At 40.4% G+C, this 21,129-nt stretch overlaps 1 protein-coding gene across 1 annotated transcript in view; it reads left to right on the top strand.

Annotated features, from left to right (window-relative positions):
* Positions 1-13,438, top strand: part of anxa5a (annexin A5a) — a 44,949-nt gene extending 31,511 nt beyond the window's left edge. Inside the window, exons 10-13 of the mRNA XM_033633581.2 lie at positions 2,136-2,231; positions 2,419-2,477; positions 3,632-3,754; positions 12,933-13,438. Of these exons, the coding sequence (XP_033489472.1) occupies positions 2,136-2,231; positions 2,419-2,477; positions 3,632-3,754; positions 12,933-12,992 (338 nt within the window). The 3' untranslated portion in view covers positions 12,993-13,438. The remainder of the gene's footprint in view (positions 1-2,135; positions 2,232-2,418; positions 2,478-3,631; positions 3,755-12,932) is intronic.
* The last annotated feature ends 7,691 nt before the right edge of the window (positions 13,439-21,129 follow it).

Raw genomic sequence — 21,129 nt, 5'->3', positions numbered from 1 at the left:
AGGCTCCGCGTCCGCTGTGCTGACATGAGAATGTATGACAGGGAGGTCGCGTTTGAAAACTGGTGATAAACAGGTGATGTTTGAACATCATAGTCATGATGTTAAACTCATCCTAGCACACGTTTAATGGCAATGTAAATTCTTATTTTAATGTAAATTCAATAGTGCATATTTGACAATTTCTTCTATGAAATTTTAGGGGAAGTTCAGCCTCCCTTGTTGTCTCAGAGCAATCGCCCCTGGTCAAAACCTAGTACATATGAAACGTACAAATGTAACATATCTGGTTTGCAGAAACAATGCCATTTTCTTCTGGTGACTGGGCTGTGGAACAATAAAATAAACCAAAGACGACATATTTAAAAACAAAACAAAACATTGGGCTAATATAAATGAAAGGCTTTTTTTTAAAGAGTTTCCTGTGATAGTTAAGTGAAACTAATATTGGCCAGTGGTATGAGATGGGATGTAAATAGTCTCTAGTTTGCAGACCCAATCATCCAACCTGACCTCCTCTTTGAAATAATTTACCACAGTATAACCACATCATGATACTGCTGCCTTTGTTACTTAGAGAAAAGGCCGACTCCTCTCCCGACCACAGGATGTTGCTTGTCAGGAAAACATGAACAAAGACTGTTGAGACTGCTGAAACAAACAACCTCCATCTCTTTTGCATTCACTTCAACAACTCTCCTGCCAGTCACTTGGTCATGAAGTATACATCTCACGGTGGTTCAGGAACATGGCGATGACCTCAATTTACTGTGATGTCCCGTCCCTGGGTCTAAACTCAGGGGAGCTTGTATAAAGTAAGGTGGGATGGCATGTTTGAGACATTAATAGGTCACTGCAATAAGCCCCATATACACATGCTTGTTTTATTCATCCATTCATTATATGGGACACTTGTGGTGAAGACACTTTAGATTAAGTTGTGGCAGCAACATCCAAACAACTCAAAATTCACTTGTAGTTCATTTCGGTTTACACTTAAGCGTTTAATATGTGTCTAATCATCAAAATGTTAAATGAAAATGTGATGATTTTTCTTTTGAGTGATTATGATAAGGCAGATGCTGTCAGCACCCAGGTGTTCATGACCAACAGTGCTGTTTACACCCACGTGTAAATTCCTGGGCGTCCAAGCAACATTGAAATATGACATCAACATGAACGAGTCTGTTCAGCTATTAAGCTAAAGTTTATGTACACAGTGTGCATTCAGCAGGTTTATACATCCTAACTGAAATAATAAATCAGTTAAGTCTAAAATTATTCAGCCAGCACTGACTGACACAGGTCTCAAACCCCAGTCTTCTATGTAAAAGTCATGGGCTTAACCTACAGCCCCACTCATCTTACTCTCTCCATGGACTCTGTCACTCTTGATACTACATCACCTGACTTTCTGGCAGCACCTTTTTCTCATAGATTTACCACTTAAATCCCAGAGAACATCCAAGATTGACTAGTCCTAGCCCTAACCATGACATTTTTGCCATATCACCCTCTGACCCCAGCGCTACAACGTGATTAGTACTGGGAAATCACAGCATGCAGTGAGATCGATAACAAGTGGGTGTAAATGGCTGAATAGCTGCAGTGTGACTATTCTCAACTGGGTGTACTCCGTTCTAATAGAGTGGATTCAGTACAATACTGTAGATTACTGAATATAAAATACAATGCAAAAAAAAAAGAAAACAGTAAAAAATTAGGGGTGGGCGCTGTGCTGCTGCCAGAGGAGCTGCTGACTGAGTTCCCTCTGAGCGGTAAGTCACTAAAAGAGTCTGAGAAGTCCAGGGCTGTTCATAAAACATTCAGGACGCCACAGTTTATTCCACACTGCTGAAGCTGCTCCTCTTTTTGGAACCACCGCAGAGTCGGTAATAATTTCGCTTTCAGCCATGCTTGTTGTTGCCGTGGGTAACAGTATGACGTCAACATGTCGACAAGTTGAAATATTGCCCTTATCACTATGAATTTTTTCATATGATATCAAAAATTAGTATTATCATGAGATGATATGTCACACCCCTTATAAAAATCATGTAGACAATAAAAAATTAAAAACTACGCATTCAAAAAGTGATATTGTTTTTTATGTTTTGTGGTTGTTTTGTTCCCTGCAGTGTTCGATGCCTACAAGAAGATCTCTGGCTCTGATATCGAGGAGAGCGTTAAAGGAGAGACCACTGGAAATCTGGAGAACTTACTGGTGGCCGTTGGTAAGGCATGAGATTTATTAGGATGATACTTTAATGAGACTCTCTCTATTTTTTTCTCTAAAATACATGTTATAAAGGAGAAGATAACACTTGGCAGCAGAAATTGGTGCCAGTACAATGACGAAATATTAACATGGCAGAAATTCAATTTCACACTGAACCCTGACTTTGCCTTTTTGCTCCACAGTGAAATGTGTCAGAAGTGTCCCCGAGTTTTTCGCTGAAGGTCTGTACAGATCTATGAGGGTAGGTGTCATCGTCCCACAGTATCACACTGTTCTTCATATCCGATAAATGTGCGTTTCTCCAAGGCTTAAAGGGACAGTTCACTCCAAATCAAAAATACATATTTTTCTCTTACCTGTAGTGCTATTTATTAATCTAGATTGTTGCGGTGCGAGTTGCTTAGTGTTAAAGATATCGGCTGTAAAGATGTCTGCCTTCTCTCCAATATAATATAACTAGATGACACTCAGCTTGTGGTGCTCAAAGCGCCAATAAAATGCATTTGAAAAACTCAACAGCAATGTCTCTCTCCAGAAATCATGACCGGGTTACTTAAGATAATCCACAGACTTTGTTGTAGGCAGTTTCTTGTAGGAACTATTTTCTTTCTGCCGAACTACATCTGCTAACCATATCACAGTGCAGAAGGAAGCATTCATCTACTGATGGACAAGAGGCTAGTGACCCTATTTTGGTTATCACAACCTTAGTTTAAAGTATCTGACGTGTACTTTGATGTTTTACTTTGGTCCATGCCCCATCTGTTAACACTGAGGGGGCGGGGTCAATGACATATACTGCAGCCAGCCACCAGGGGGCGATCAAGATGTTGTGGCTTCAATTTTGGGGAGCTGTAATGTTGCCCATCTTTATATACAGTCTGTGGTTGACTGTGATTCCTTACTGCACACATCTCAAGAAAATTTCATGAGTCTACAAATTGATTTTCATATCATACAGAAATGAAGCCAACGGCTGCCTGGAATGGTCGTAAAAATACAACCACAAATCTGAATCTGTATAGCATGCATTAAAAAGTCATTATCAAAAATGTAAAGTACATGATTTTTCAGTGTGGCTAAAACTTTTGAAATCACTGCAATGCTCCTTAAATAACTATTCGCTGAAAATAAAGCTGGTTGAGTTTTGGAAGTGCAGATTTTCAAGTTGCAACATCTCCTTAATCAATTAAACTAATCACCTGTCTTACAGTAGCACTGTGCTGTATGAAATATGTCTGACGTTATGTCCACGGGTCTGAGTGATAGATATAACTGCAGCACCTGAGAGAAGTGAAAAGGAAGATGTTTGACACTTTTGTGGACTATAAAGCTGTGAGAAAATGTAATTTCATAGATTGTTAACCCCAGCCGCTGATTTACTTCCATGTTTAGCGTGCTGGAACTGATGATGACACCCTGATGAGAATAATGGTGTCGAGGAGCGAGGTGGACATGTTGGACATCAGAGCCAGCTTCAAAAAGAAGTATGGAGCGTCTCTTTACACCACCATCCAGGTACTGCTCACTCAGACAAACCACTCAGTGTTTCTGTTTCTTCATGACACGTGCTGAATATAACCCTCCAGAAGAAAATGAATGTATTGATGTAAGACATGATGTCATACTTGTCATCGTTTTGCCCCGCTGATGCTCTAAAACATGCTCATCTATCCCGCTGCATGCTTTAAAACACCAGCTGGGTGTATTACGTTCATGCTGCTTATACACCATTCATGTCGGTGCCGTGATGGGGTGGAGATTAGTGATTTACTTTAAATGCCTTGTTCAGCGTGATGAGACTGAGATGATGCCTCTCTGCTTTTCACTCGAGCCAAAGTGAATTAATCTATTCTCCCGGGGCCAGATGTTCCTGCAGTGAGAGTTATTGCCATCCTCCTTCAGCAATGGCCAGTACTGAATGGATAAATTAGACATTATGAAATAACCTTTAATATATCATTTAATATGTATCTTTTACAGTTTTTTTATTGCAATTATTACTTCAAATTGCTTCTTTTATCAAAAGTATTCATATTTCATAGTGGTATTTTTCCCAGTGACACTATTTCATATCACTTTTTATGACTTTTCATGCTAATAAACGACTCTCACAGCTGATATTTTCACCCGTCAGTCACAGGTGTAACTAATAACTTTAATTATGGCTGCACTCTGGTTATATTGCACTTCCATGGTGCGTGTATTGTGTGTGATGGCTAACTGTCATGGCTTACTGGCTCTTTGAAATGAGCCTGAGCCATAATTAATGTTATTAGTTTCACCTGTGCTCTTCCTGCTGTGACGACGCCGTGTTCTTGTTCATATAGGAGGTGGTGTCTGACTTGTGAGTAGCATTTACATAAATTACAAAGCCACTAAAGTGCTTCAAAGAGCGATTTCAGCCTAAGTGTGTCATTTAAGGTATTTAACCCATATTTATTATGGATTTACTGAACAGGTTTAAGTGTCAATGCTGCCTCGACTTTGCATCCCTCATGATGTGAACGCAGCATGAAACAAAATGTCTGCTTTGAAAACAGGCTGAACCCAGATGTCCACCATCTGAAGTTGCAGACTGAGCCCTCGCTGGCTTCAGTCATACGTACTGCGACGTGATCATTGTCATCGCATACAGTTTGTGAGGGCAGAGACTGTTATCTGCTTATAGACAGTATTCAAATCTGTTTCACTTGTTGCCGTCGAAACGTTCAAGCCACAGCCACAGTCATGAACAAGGTGATCGCTGCTGTCATTTAGGCTCTTTGTGTGACTGAACAAAATTATACTCATACATTTCTCTATAATACAGAGGCTACACACATTGAAATACAGGACTAGACTACGACTAAATGAATTGGGTATTACTTACATAGGAGGATCTTTTGTTGTTTGTGGGCCAGTTTTCTTAGCCTGTATATTTGGCAAATCTCCACAGACATCAGGTAGTGCTAGCCAGCAAGTTCTGTTGGCTTGTTTTAGATAATTGAGGAAGATTATGTGATCAGTGCATTCAGAAATACTCATTCCCAGTGTCAGAGCACACTCCGGCACAAACTGACCTATGGCTAAGCCACGCCCCCCTCCACTCACTTGGACAAACTATCAGCATTCAGTGACCGGCGCTATGGCAGGTGTCACAGTACACGGCATTTCGCAGGAGGCAATTGATGATTTTTGGGGACATAACGATCAGATGTCATTGAGAAGTAACCAAAAGGGCCTAAACTACATATTGGAGGGATATATTCATCATTTTATTGCTGAGAAGGTCGATGAAAAGCTTAAATTACAAGCCAAAATTTACAGGTCACAGTGTACGTTTGTGAACCACATCTCGTTGCTGAAAGTTTGGTGCATCAAAGTGCCACTGAAGTTAAGGTTTTTGGCTCAGAATATGAGAAAAGGATAACAGCCTTTTTACCATCTTTACCAAGAGTGTCTCTCCGTTAGTTTGGTGCTACAGTATTTACACTGAATCATTCAGCATAACGTTTGCCAACCTTTGTTATCTCTGCCATTACAGATAAGTTAATGAAGCTAAGTTGAAGTTTGACCATTTTTAAACTTCAAATCTCCGAAAAAGCTCATAAAACTGAACAAAACTGACTTCCTGTAATGCATTTCAATGAACATCCAGGCAGAGAATGTCCGAGTGTATGGGAATGGCTATACACACTGTGACTGGCTCATCGTGTTTGAGGGCAGGACTTAGCCATAGGTCAACTGGACCGTTTGTGAATTCAGAGCTCTGTCGTAATGTACCATTCGGTTATGCAGAGCACCACACTCTCAGAGTGGCAGAGCACACTCTGGGCACTCTGTCTGGGAAATATAATGCTCCATTTCTTCGACGAACAGGACTCTCATTTCAGTGTAGAGCGTCAGACTGAGTTTACAAACACACCATGTCAGGTCACTCACTCTCCAGGACCGCGAGTGTTACTTGAATAAGTAAACACTGACCAACAGGACCAGACTGGCCGACCCGTATGCTCTCACTCAGTGGATGGATGATGTCACAGGAAGCTGTGGTTGATTACTATGCCAATCTCACAAAGGAGGACGAGACTTGAACGGTTTCCTCCAGTTTGTTTTGCTATGGAAGCTAACGTTGGCTAATACGCTAAAAGGTTAGCGTTCCAGAGAAATCCAGTATTCCTCTTAATCCCTCCCCAGTTTCTGATGAGGTGGATGTGATAACCCTTAATACACATAACGTTATTCATCCCTACAACAGGAAATACTTTTCCCCTGATCTGATATGAAGTGTGTGCTGCACATGTCAGCATTTTTGATGATGGCCTCCGTCCACTCCTTTGGTCTTATCACATTTAACCATAGTTGTCTTTGTTTGTTGCGCCATGACTCCTTCTATTCTGGCTCCCAATAACACAAGACGACATGTTAAGACACCTATGTAGCCTACAGCCCTGTGGGGGAGAGATGTGTTTTGCCTGCAGCTAACAAACTGACACCATTGTGATGTCAGACATAAAAGGGTCTATAGAGTATAGCCTGGTAAGACCATCCTGATGACGTGAGCTCAAGATTCTGTTTCACTCTCTGTATCAATCTGGACTCAGAGCCACCCCAAACTTTCAGTGGGCTGGAGTACTCGCTTTGACAAACTCCTTCAGCCAATCAACTTAACAAAACACTTCATCATCATCAGTGGAGCCAGTGGATAAATCAAGCTTTTGCTAAATCCAGTCGAAAGAACAGTGAAAGCATCTGTTCCTCCAAGACACTCTGTGAGCGTGTAGTCTTGTTCTGTTACTCTACTAACATCAGAATTAGTGGTGGTTGCTTCATGGGCCGCCATTACTGCTCTGTAAGCTGTGGCCTGCATTTCATCAACTGCAACACAGTCCCTGATTGACAGCTTATGTAGTCAACCATGGTGCAGATTCTTGATTGGATTTTGATTTGTAGAAAGTGTTCGGGGCGGCACTGAGACTGTTGAGCTCACGTCATCAGGATGCTTTCACCAGGCTGCATAGGGTAGACTGCAGTAATAAAATGCAGTCTGATCAGCTCTCTATAGCCTTTACCTCTACATATTTCTATATCATGATGTGGTTGAATATTATCTCTGGCCTACAGGGTTCAAGAAGTGTTTACCATAATTGCTTTACCCATGTTGCTTGGCAACTGAAAAAAGCTACAATGCCACGTCCATATTGTAATGAATTTTTTGTTATTAAATCAGTGAAGTCTCGTGAAGTCTGCACCCCAAACAAACTCTCTGGAAGTCTTCACATAGTGCACTCGAGGCCCCTTGTGGACTGGATGAATTGTGGATTTGGACAGCTCTCAGCACTCCCAGACTTCCCGGGAATGCGCCCACAAAGTCTGCGAGTCTGCAAGTGGAGTCTGGACATTTGGATTCAGTTTTTACTGATTCCTGCATCCTCGCCCTTCAGCCAATCTGACCCTTCAGGTTCATTAGCACAGTTGCCAGATACTTCCTGTTACAGCAAGCTAAGAGAAAGAAACCTCTCTTCTCATGAGCTTCATGTCATATAGTTTTGACCAAGATGAACGGGGCACACACAAGACTGCATAAAATTCAGATAATTAAAAAGAGAAAGAAGACAAAGAAACAATAATAAAAAAGGATGAAAAAACAATACAAAAATAAATATTATTATATAATAATGATAAAAATAACAGTAGCCATAAATAATAATGATAATAATAATAATAATGATGATAATAACGATAGTAATAATAATGATAATGAAATATTAACAGGTTAGTTGAACCTAAAATTCCCTTTATATTCCCTAAACATTGTTTTTATCTGGTTTCATCTGCTAATTAACAGCTATGGGGTATTTAAATGGCGAAAGTATATTGCTAGCAGTTGTAGGGACCATTTTAAAATAATGCGTGAACCCTCAGGATAAGGGGTTTTCATTCTGCTGACATTGTTTGTAAATGCAGCATTAGAGTTTAGAGCATGTCTTTTACTTGGGGTGTCTTTAAATTAAGATGCTATGATTTCACTGAAATGAACACTTTGCTTGAAAATGGGCCATTTTGATAAACCCAGACGTTTATGATAATGATAATGATCATAATAATGCTGATTTATTTGTTCATTCATTGTTACTGATAGATAAATACATATGGTGATGTAGATATAAATCTTTATTGATCCCCAGAGGGGAAATTCAGTTGTTACAGCAGCAATAGAGAACGTCAAAGAAAGACATAATAAGGGATATATATATATTAAAAACCAAACTGTCAATGAGAACTGAATTTGAAAAAACTGAAAAATACAAGAGTATTTGGCATTGTACGTTTTTGCAAACCACAGATATTATTTGTGGCGGACATGTTGAACTTAACATTTCTTTTCTTTCCATCAACCCTGTGGTTAATGTGCGGTTTGGTTTAGGCACAAAAAACACTTTGTTTTGATCAGGAAAAGATCATGTTTTGACTTAAAATACTGTTTAAAATACAATTCGGTGGCACAATCATGGCTGGAAATGCTGACGATATCTCGCCGAAAAACACAACACATTCTCACTCTGACCTTGTCACATAGCAACGTTTGGTCATAGTAAGTAAACTGTATAAGAGTTTATTTGCTGTATTGTTGCTTTAGCTATTATATATAAAGTTAAATGGATCAAAATAATGTGAGCTGGTTGGCTAAATTTTGGTAGCATTCTCTGTTTCCTGGTAATAGAGGCTGGGACGTGATGGCTGAAGGGCGAGGGCGTGGAGATTCAGGACAACAACATCACATTACGATCATTTTGCAGACACTTCTGTCAAAAGTGGCAATAACAATTCAGAGTGTTGGTGTTTAGTGTCTCATTCAAGGACACTTCGACATGTGGGGAGGAGGAGCAGGTGATCAAACCACCTGAGCTATAACCGCCCACATGCATGAAAAGTGACAGTGTGACATACAAGTGTCATTGGAAAAAATACCAATAGGAAATACAATTAGGGCATTTTGAAATAAAATATCTACAATAGAAAATAAATAAGAGGATACCGAATGAGGGCCTTCCATCTGATAGCTCAGATTAAGTTCTGATATGTTGATGCAGAATGATTTAGTGAGTAAAAAAAAAACCCATAGAACAAAATGTTCTATATATGACATTCAGAACATTAAAGGCACTGTATGTAAGAATGTGGCCAAAACGGTTACTGCACTCAAATTCAAAATACTGCCGCGAATCGTGTCCGCCCCCCTCCCCTACAGATTCTAGGTTGCTGGACAGCGGCACGCTGGAGACTGATTTGTTTGCCCACGGGCGGCTGCCATGGCAGGGCTGCGTCGCCGCGTCCTTGATCTTCGGTTTTCCAGCGGACCGTTCGAGCAAGTCCGGCTTCTCTGCTGCTAACGCTGCTGCTGGGATACAGCTCATGAGGAGCCGGCTGCTAATGCTATGTACTGGGACACTGCTAATGCTGCTTGCTGTGCTGCTGTAGCTCAGTCGTAACTGTAACTGATGCTGAGACTCTACTGACTGCGTGACTGGTAGACGGCAGTGGGTGGCGCAACAGGCCAAAACACAAATTCAAAACATAAACATGATTTGCGGACCGTAAATTTTTTTTAAAAATGCAAATATTCTGGCTGTACTATTGTTGTCGGTGAGATCAGTATGTTATATGAACATTATTCCTTAGTCTCTGTGACATATTAGGAGGATTTTATGACTATTTGCTTTATATTTCTTACATATTGCTCCTTTAATATATCAGCCAGCCTCACATGCATGTTAGTGCAGGTGAGTCCTGGTGTGTGTATCCCACTGGATAGATAATGGCCACCGCTCTGCACTCATACAGCGTTACAAGGAGATTACTGCTGATAACAAGCAACAGCGTCGTTGTGAAAGCGCAACACCCACCCTCTGGTTCCCCCCAGGTTATCACTGTTAGCTCTGTCAGCACTGTTTACTCTGTTAGCACTCTTAGCTGCTAGCCACTGGCTCAGCTGCCTCCATGTTAAGGGCCGTGTGCAAGACTAAGTGGCGTTCTCCAGGCCTGAAAAATGAGGCCAACACATATGTGCCAAAAATGGCCACTTGAGGCTGGCTCCAGAAGCCAGTCAATCCCCATAGACACTCATGTTAAAATGCCCAACTTTACAGCAGAAATAAACATGTTTACAGCCTAATACAAAAAACAGTTTCGGTCTCTATAGCTAATTTCCCCTGTCATGACAACTGTACAGGGGGTACATTTTTTTATAACTCTCCCATTTACATTTTATTAAGGCTTAAAGTGATAGTTCAGGTTTTTGGACATGAAGTTGTGTGAAACGCTGACCATCTGTAGCTCTGATGTGACGGTGTCACTACTCTCAACGAGCCTCCTGCTCTGAGAAATCGCCCGTAGCTTACCAGAAAAAAAGTAGTTCTGAAGATGTACGGGGGACACGTAACCAAAAGGTTTTAAGCTACAAAAAAGTATGCATGTGTTTTGTTAGACTATTTCAATAATTTTAAAACATCCCCGCATTACGTCAGACCTTGCTATCAATTGGGACTATTTTCTGGCCAGTATCACTCCGCCGTGCAGGCCCGCAAGACAGCACGGCAACAGACATCAATAAGACAGTTCATCACCAAGTGGGGAAATCACAAGTTCGCACCATTTTGGTATTCCTGTGTTTACCTACAGCAGCTGACGAGTGTGTGTCGTGAGCCCGAGCCGGTGTTCGCGCTGTAGTAGTAGGTATATATAGGGCTAGTACATCTTCTTCCTCACTAATAATAGTCTACTGGTTCTCTGTTGGAAACAGCCGATGAAGTTTTCGTTAGCCGTTGCTATCCTGCGCACCTGCACAGCGTGGTGATGAACTGTCTTAAGCCTGATTTATGGTCCTGCGTTGAATCAACGATGTCGCTACGTCGTAGGGTACGGGGCTACGCAGAAGGCTCGCCGTAGCCCCCGGCGTAGCCTGACGTGCACCTTCCCAAAAATGTAACTACACGTTGAGGTGACGCAGACCCCGCGCAGACCGGCAGGGCTGTGATTGGTTTGCTTGGTAGCAACGTATTTCCGGTTCCGTATTTCCAGATTGCGCCATCCCCACCATCTTTAAACATTTTCTGTTGCGATGTAGATGTTGCAGTATTAAGGCTCATTATATATATGCCATTATGCTCAACGTTCAATACAGATACGGATACGGCCGGAGCCGTCTGTCCACGCTCCGCATTCATTTCTCTGTGACCGGAAAAGCCGGAAGCTAAACAAAGAATCAACTAGAGACGATGACAACCACTCAGGAAAGGAACGCAGCCTCCTACCGCTCTGGCGGTGAATTGCACCGCGATGAAACGGAGTGACGGAGAAGTTCGAAGGGTTCACGACAGCGTCACGGCAACAACATAGCTACGTCGTTGAGTCAACGCAGGACCATAAATCAGGCTTTATTGATTTCTGTTGCCGTGCTGTCTTGCGGGCCTGCACGGCGGAGTGATACTGGCCAGAAGATAGTCCCAACTGATAGCAAGGTCTGACGTAATGTGGGGATGTTTTAAAATTATTGAAATAGTCTAACAAAACACATGCATACTTTTTTGTAGCTTAAAACCTTTTGGTTACGTGTCCCCCGTACATCTTCAGAACTACTTTTTCTCTGGTAAGCTACGGGCGATTTCTCAGAGCAGGAGGCTCGTTGAGAGTAGTGACACCGTCACATCAGAGCTACAGACGGTCAGCGTTTCACACAACTTCATGTCCAAAAATCTGAACTATCACTTTAAAGTTACACATAATTAAGGGCAGGCCGCTTTGAGTGACAGACTGTCTGCAGATAGTGTCCGTCAGGTGGACATCAGACCCATCCCTCGCTCCTCCACAGCATCACTCCTGGCTCCAAAAAAACCAAAGTGCCGTACTCAAGAGTCCACAAATCATCGGATGACATCACTGGTAAAGGTGGGCTTATTTTTGCACTATATATCCTATAGCTTGTGAATTTTACCAAAGGATAGATAAAGTTTTATCTTTATCCATGATAAAACATCATCATTTATTTGTTGATTAATCTGAATCTGCAAAATAACTAAAGCAGTGATACTCTGTTTACTGCCTGTGGGGTAAATCTAGCCTGCGATAGGGTGCCAGGTGGCCCGCCGACCATTTTCTAATTCGCAATTAAAATAAATGGGTTCACACTGGGAAATTGTTTGGTACTTTGAGTGTAAATAGGGTGCCAAAGAAATAAAAAAGCTCTATTATGATGCATAAAAAGGCATCAAAATAGAGATTCAGGAAAGAATCACTTGAATCCTGGTCTAACCTGTGCAGGCCTGCTGCGACTGGATTTACTTCTTGGTAAAGATGAGTGAGGATGGCAAACATCGAAAGGTTGTAAACAGGCAATTTATTTATTATATGTGCTGATAAATATTCTTATTTTTTTGTTTATTAACTGGCTCCTGGTCTAGGCTCATTTTGAAAAAGTTGAGTATCCCTGAACTAAAGGTGTCAGATAAGTGTAGTGGAGTGAAAAGTATAACAATTGTCTATCCACCGAGTTCAAGGCGACAATTCTGTCTGATAACAGGCAGCTGAAATGCAGTGGAGTATAAGTATGAAATAGCAGAAGATGGAAACACTCAAGTAGAGTACAAGTACCTTAAAATTGTACCTAAGTACTTGAGTAAATGTACTTACTTTCCACGTCTGTTGTGTTTTGCAGGAGGACACAACTGGGGACTACCAGAAGGCTTTACTCTACCTCTGTGGTGGGAATGATTAATGCTGATATGACTTGTTTAGCAGCGCTGACTGATGAGCCGCTGTGGGCTGCCAGACAGAGCTGCACGTGAGATGAGGTTATCGATCCAGAGTTGTTCATTCTTTCTGACTTTAGCTTGCTATTGATTGAATTAGTGTGAATTACCTACTTGTCATTTTGGAATTATGACAGTATACCTCTGCATGATCAACAATTAGAGTGCACTGCCTTAAAAGATATTTATTTCTATTTAATATTAGGCAAATGAGTCCATGTACAATGTAGCTATGTTTGAAATAATTAGGCTACTTTGTTAAACACTGAAATGTTTTTTGCTGTGGCCCTGTTTATTGTCAGATTTACACACAATGTTAGCGGTTGTTTTTAGTGCTCGCAGCATGTGTTAAATGCATCTTAGAAAATACAATACTGCTGCTGAATTATTAAACGCTACATGTTGACAGCTCTCCTGCTCTCATTAATGAGAAATGAACTGCTTATCCGGACTTGAATTACAATGCAGCTGTCAGTGATCAATGAGTAATGGGACACTATTAGACGTTTGCTGACTCATATAAAGACATACAGCTGCCCCCATGTCTTTCTGCACGACTGGATCTGATGTCAAACAAATTGGATCTTTAGATCGAGAGATGAGAGATGACCTCACTGTGCAGGAATTGTACCACAGGGTGGCAGCAAAGTCTGAAATGACCTCAGTGTGTGTCTGCACTGTTTTCATTCAAAGTGATTTAAGACATTTAAATGCAACTGAATTTATAGCACTTTTACTTTGAAAATTACATGTGGTCTCTCTCAGTGTCAGATGTGCTATCTCAGAAACTTAATATGTGCGTTAGGTTTCACAAATTCAGAAAAATTCAAGTATCCAGGATTCAAAAACTGTATTCAATATTGTTTCAGAGTTCAAAATTTTCAACTTTATTATTTTTTTTTCTTCTTAGATCATAAGATTTTAGATTAGCTATTTGTTTTTCAGGTCTTGGACCTTGAACTGTTCATTGTCCTGTGGATAATTATACATGCACATGTCCCTGTGATTCAGCCCATTCAGATATATATTTATATCTTGGAAACCTTTCAGTGTGAAGTAGAGTAAAATTCTGAGTGTGAGCAGTGCTTGTCCTCACAGCAGGGGTTTCCCATAAATATGAAGCCATTTAAAGTTGGTTTAGGCAGTTTAATTTTAGTGTCATTAAGCAAAAATCCCATAACACTCTTTAAGCATATCGTAATTCAAATTGTCTGAGAGAACACTAGACCTCTGCACCACCACTTCACCCTGCTTTCAGGCTTTAGCAAATCTAGCCTGTGACATGAGACTCTGGTAAATCACAGGCCATTTTCAGAGAGATCAGCTGTAAATCATGTCACTTACTGCTTGTGAACTTCAGTCAAACTAGGCAGCGCTGATCAAATATTTGTTGCCTCAGATGTTTTCAGAAACATATTTTAGTCTACACAGATATATGACATTTGTACATTATTTTGTAGAGGATAAGTTGAAACTTAACATTTCTCAAGTCAAGTCAAGTCAAGTCAAACTTTATTTATAAAGAACATTTAAAAACAACCTCAGTTGACCAAAGTGCTGTGCAGTTATTGAAATATAATATAATCATACACAAATATCATAATAAATAAAATGGTGAGTGTGTGGCTAGCTGTAAGTACAAAAATCATTCGGTTATGGTAAGGAAAAGATCATGGTTTTGGCTTTAGATGCCCACTTTTGTTGGCACAGAAGCTGCTGAAGAAACACTACGATGTGTCAGTAAATAACACCCAAGTTTGGTGGCTCAAACATTGCAGTTTCACAGTAAAATAAAAATGCAAGTTCAGTGTCTCAAATGCTTAAGGGAAATGCCACATTGCACCGATGAAAAACACCCAGGTTTGGTGACTTAAATGCTGCCAGAAAACATTGCAATGTGCCCCTAAAAACACCCAGGTTTGATGGCTCAAATGTCATTTGGAAATGGTGCGATGTATTGGTAAAAAACAGCCAGGTTCATTGGCTCAAATGCAGCTGGAAAATGCCACAAAGTGTTGCTTTAAACACCCAGGTTCTGTATCTGAAACAGTGCTGGGAAATTCAGCAATGTGACGATAATTAACACCCAGTTCTGGTGGCTCAAATGCCACTGAATGGTGTGATTTCTCAGTGAAAAACACCCAGGTTTGGGGGTGCAAAAAGCGCTAAGAAATGTTGCAATGTGTTGAAAAAACCCCACCCAGGTTTGGTACAACGTACGCATGGTTTGCAGAAATGTATAATGTCAAATGTTTTCCTCTGGCGACTGGGAGGGTGACCCAGCTGCCATTTTGGAAATAGACAAACTGAAACAAAATACTGCCCATCAACTAGTGCAAACTTGTTTAACAGCTAAACGGTGCACTAAAATATGTCTGTAAACACTTGAGGTGACAGTTTGACCACAGTTCAGGAGCAGTGATTGACATGATTGACAGCTACATTAGAAACTCCTTGGCTCTGATGGCTGTTTTCGTTATTGTTGCACTACGCAGAAACATTTTGAGGAGGCAGAAGAGCATCATATTTTTTATTTTATCTGCCTTTTGTAATGAATGCCAAAAAAAGTTACCCACTGGACCTTTAACTGTTGCCTAGGTTGTAGATATAAACTAATACGCTATAATGCGATCTCTTTCAACTCTGTGATTTCAGTGAGATACACTACATTAGTTTGTTGTGATCTTAGGATGATATTAGAACAGCAAGCTTATTACCTGCAACACTCTCACAGCTGTAAATAGAAATCTGATTTTGGTTTCATATCCTCACAATAACTCAGACATGGGCCTATAAATCAAGATAAATCTGCGTGAGTATTTATAGATGTCTCTCTGTGGTTTACAACCCTCTCCTTATGTTCATCAAATCTCTGTCTGCCAGACGTTGCGTTACATATTCAAAATACCACCTGAACCACCTTTCAAGTATTGGCATGCTTCCCCTTTCAGGCTCATGCTGTCTTTGCAGACGTGTATTCACTCCGGCTTTACTACAAAATGACTCGCAAATTGATGTTTCCTTTACTCTGCAGTTGTAGTCACTCGGGTGTAAGGAGCTGTAGCTGTCTGAGCTTTTTACTGCAGTTAAGCTCCTATATCATTGTTTCAGATATTATGTGGCTGAAGAAAAGAATGATGGTTTGCAAATAAATGTATTTGCTAATTACAGAATGTGAAGACCAAGTTTAAGTAATCCAAACAACATACTATAATGTATTTAACCAAAAATACAGTACAGTAAATAAAGTGAGACATTAAAGGAACAGTGTGTAAGATTTAGGGGGATTTAGTGGCATCTAGTGGTGATGATTGCAGATTTAAACCAGCTGAACTTCTCCTGGTTAGAATTCTTTCAGTATTCATCATTCAGGAGGTTTTTACTGGGAGCTGAATTATCCACAGAGGTCTCTTCCTCTCCAAAACAAACGGGCCTGCTGATTTAAACCAGTAAAAACACCAAATAAGGCAGTTTACATACAGAACAGCGCTTCTCCCACGCTGTGCAGCATGTCATACACCGGCTCCTAGCCCACTGCATGCTACTGTGTGCTCACCTTATTCTTGTTCCAGACGTTCAGGAGGTTTTAACCAGGAGCTGAATTATCTGCAGAGGTCTCTTTTTCTGTAAAACAAACAGACCAGGTGATTTTAACCACTAAAGACACTGAATAAAGCAGTCTCACATGACAAAAAAAGAGGTTTTCTAATGCTCTTGTTGTGGAGGGGCTGCTAACTACAGTGGCTGACGTGAAAATGTGAAAATGCAAGTGGCCCCACCTAGAGCCAGTTTTTAGTTTGTCTGTCCTGGGCTACTGTAGAAAAATGGCAGTGCAACATGGCAAACTCTGTGTACAAGGACCCAATCTGTGTAGATATAAACAGCTCATTTTAAGGTAATGAAAACACAACGGTACTTCTTTTGAGATGATTATACACCCAAGAAAACATACTTATTATATTACATTCTATTTATACTGATATATCTCCCTAAACCCTACACACTGGACCTTTTAACATATGTAGAGTAAGTAAATTGTGAGGACTGGTCTTAAAAATTACACACAACTTTTGACATCTACTTTAAATATGTCTGTTTTGGAATATAATATAATAAGTATGTTTTCTTTAATGTATAATCTCTTGAAAATAAGAACTGTTGTAATTTCGTTACCTTAGAATGAGCTGTTTATATCTACATATGGAGGGGGTCCTTGTCTACAGAGATTGCCATGTTTCACCACCATCTTTCTACATTAGCCCAAAAGGAACAAACCAAACACTGGCTCTGGAGAGGGCCATTTGCGTTTTTGTGTCAGCCATGGTAGTAAGCAGCCCCTCTGTGTCAAGCAGCATCAGAAAATGCTGCTTTTTTTTATTGTGAAACTGCTTTATTCAGTGTTTATACCGGTTTAAATCACAGGATCCATTTGTGCTGGAGAGGAAGAGACCTCTGTGGATATGTCAGCTCCCAGAAACAAACTCTTAAATGTTTGTATCTTAGGTTAGTGAAGCACATTAGCATGTGCAAGGCTAGTAGCCCTTCTCCAACAAGGTTTTTAGCGTGAAATTGCCTCACTAGTGTTATTACCCGTTTCATCACCTTGTTTGTTTGTTTTAGAGAAGAAGAGACCTCTGTGGATAATTTGGCTCCTGCTAAGAACCTCCTGAATGATGCACAGTGAAGGAATTCTAACTGGGAGAAGTTTCAGCTGGTTGCAATGTGCAATATTTACTACTAAAGGCCTCTAAATCCCCCTAAATCTTACACACTAGTCCTTTGATAGACTTTCAAAAGAATCCTTGCAACACTAATACAATAAGACCCCCCTCATATGAGTACTGGGAAAGAGTAATAAAGTTTTAAATTATGTATGTGGCATTTATGCAATCATATAATGAAGTCCTGGCTGCTGGTAGCTGTTGATAGCAGTCCTCTAATTTAAATGAGGTAAACCTGCTGAGTTGAGACATTCCAGTTTTAATGCTGCCTGATTGGACACATTTCAGTAATTCTTTAATGAGGAAGGAAATCAGGATCAAGTCCAGTTTATGGTGTTTAGTGAGACCTACTGAAACCAAAATACACCTTAAATTTAACCTTAAAGAATAAAAATAACAACAAGAAACACAGTGTGAATTCATTTTTATGTTCATTTTTAAAGAACACAGTCATAGTAGCTGAGATCTCATCTGTGTCATAATACAAAATTACTGTAATACAACTACAGTATGAGTTGTTGATACCGTTGTTAATCAATGAGTGTGACTCAGCGCCTATGTGGCCAGCAGCTGCAATTTTCTGACTGATTCATAAATCACTTGTGCTCTGAGCCGGGTGCTCATTTCCACTGCAGGAAGACGCTGTAAACCAGCCTCCAGTGTCACATTTTATTCTCAGATAAAAACTAAATAAATAACTTTCTCACAGCCTTGGATGGTTATAAAACTTCCTTAACAAAAGAAAAAAGTCAGGTGAATCTCTGCTTTTATAGGCCAGATTATGTTGAGTCCTGGTGGATGTTGATTGGTCCAGACTGGTCACCAGCGCCACACACTTATCAGTCTCATTTCACCGTAACAATGTCATATTTGTGGTGTTTCATTAATTCCCTTCAGTTCTTTGTCCAAAGTTAAAGCTCTTTACGGAGCAAACCCCCATTCACACACATACAAAGGCTTTCATAAGAGTGCGTAAGCCTGGTTGTACACAAACACACACACACACACACTGCCAAATCTCCTTAGCGTCAGTAGTGCCGGGGTGTGTGTTGTCCCTACTTTCAGTTCGACCAAGGCCCAAATCTCTCAACCAATCAGGAGCCACAGGCAGTCAGGCCACCTTAAGTCCACGACACCCACAGTCCAGTCAGTAAGGATGGCTTGTCTCAGCCTTAAATAGGATATAGAGAGATTTAAAGCAGCAGGAAGTGTCAAACCTGAAAGAGTGGCCAACAAGAACACTAACACAGATAACTCAGCCAGCAAGATTCACTGACAGTCTTGATCCAGTCCTGATTCTGTCCATTATGACAGATAACAGCAAATTGTTCCGGTCCAGTGTCTGTAGGAATCACATCCAAATGTGACAGCTCCATTTATTACGATTCATGTACTGCAAAAGGGAAAGTACAGGTTTGGAAGTCAGGTTAGGATAGAAAGCCCAGGAGGCCAAAAGCATTGAACCTGACATATGAAGTCACATGTTGTTTACACACCTACCCACCACTCTGAGGAAATCCCAGGAGGCCAAAAGCATTGAACCTGACATATGAAGTCACATGTTGTTTGGCCTCCTGGGATTTCCTCAGAGTGGTGAGTAGGTGTGTACTGCAGCAGAGTTTCATGCAGGAGACCAGAGTCTGTGTCCCGTCACAGACTTCCAATTAAGATATGCCATTTTATTTAATTTGATCATGCTAATACCATTGAATAACATCTATGTTTCTTAGCGGATATGAATGAGGATTCCTTCCTGGTGGTGATGCAGCCACTACATGGTGATGGTCAACTCTTAATTACTCCACAGAGGGCTCTCATTTGTCCACTGACATGGTGGCCACAGTGGTGGTCAGCAGCTCTTAGGATACAGAACAGCTGACTGTGACATGACTTTTACAACAGATTTAAATACACATTTCAATTTTTGGAGTGGTTGTGGTGGTAATTTTAGCTCTTGTACCATGATGTAACATGAAAAGAAATTGGTGAGCTATGCATTATTGCTATGAAAACAACAATACAATATTTTACCCCAGATTTTAGGATGTATTTAAGGTATCTAAAAGCCACATTCCTTTGTTTGTAAGCTTAATTAGGGGTGTCATGGTGGCAGGAAAATTGGGACTGATTACCAGGGACCCCATTGGGAGAGGGCTCTCGAAAAGCTTGCAATGAAAAGGTTTTGTTTGCCATTTTTTAATTTCTAAGTAATTAGTGTCATAACTAATCTAAAACAAGTTGGCCGAAAGACTAAACTTTGTACACAAAAACAGTGGAAACCATCTGAGACCGCTCTCAGCCCTCAAGGGTGCAAATTGGTTTAGTCCACCCAGGGTTCGTCTTTAATTGCATCTAGAGTCAAGTGCGGGGTATGGAAGTATAGACAGTGCAGGCAGTGTGGTTGCACTGGGGCTCAAAGAGAGAGCAGGCCCTTGCAAGTGATTGAAATTGTCACCTTGAATATACACAATAGAGATATGAAAAAAAAGAATGCTCCTAATTTAAAAATGGTTCCATTTGCTTTATATGTCCTCAAAAAGGCAAACCCATCAACATCATAGCTTACTTTTTTATATTTATTTTATTTTAAATAGTCAGTAGCTATCTAAAGCAAAATTATATGCTTTTTTTTTTTACACAAGCCACAAAATAAAACGCTAAGAACAATTTAATGTTTTTTTTTATATATATATTTTTGTCAGATATGTAATGACAATTGTTGGGTGATGTAATATGTGTGTTGATGTTGTCCAATGTCAAGTCTCTATTTGTGTCAAGACAATACATGCACGATAGCATGCACTGGGGTCCATCATCACTTCCTTACATCACTGGCCAAGTGGGTGACTACCTGTGCTGCTGGAGCACTAATGTACATTATAATGTCTCCCCAGAATATGGAAAGCAGGGTTCCAAAGAAGAAAAGACAGCAAACTGTAAAGGTGCGTGAGAGTGACGTCGATCAAGAGAGGAAGAGCAGGGTCCCACAGAGACGGCTCATGCATAGGGCCAAGAATTTGGTGCTACGCCCCTGAGCCTAAAGTGTTTCTGGAAACCTAACTTGAAATTGCTGCACCTGCATTATAACTTTAAGTGATCTTAGGATTTAATTAGCCATAAAAGTTACAATACAGAAAACATAACAGAAACATACTGATAGAAACAAATGTGGATGCTTTTATCCAAAGTGTCCAAAGGCATAGACTGAATGGGTACAAGCGAGATCATAGGAAAAAGCGCCACCTGCTGGCGGCAGAAAGAGATATGGTTTTAATAGTACTTAGTAATTTAGACATTGATATAATTCTGAATTAATTCACTACATAAACAATCCTCGCTGCTGTCATTTCTTATTATTGTACAATTTAAGATCAGTTTAATA

This window comes from Epinephelus lanceolatus, chromosome 7 (genome assembly GCF_041903045.1).
Source record: "Epinephelus lanceolatus isolate andai-2023 chromosome 7, ASM4190304v1, whole genome shotgun sequence".
Classification (NCBI taxonomy): Eukaryota; Metazoa; Chordata; class Actinopteri; order Perciformes; family Serranidae; genus Epinephelus; species Epinephelus lanceolatus.
This window is presented reverse-complemented; position numbering and strand designations above follow the sequence as displayed.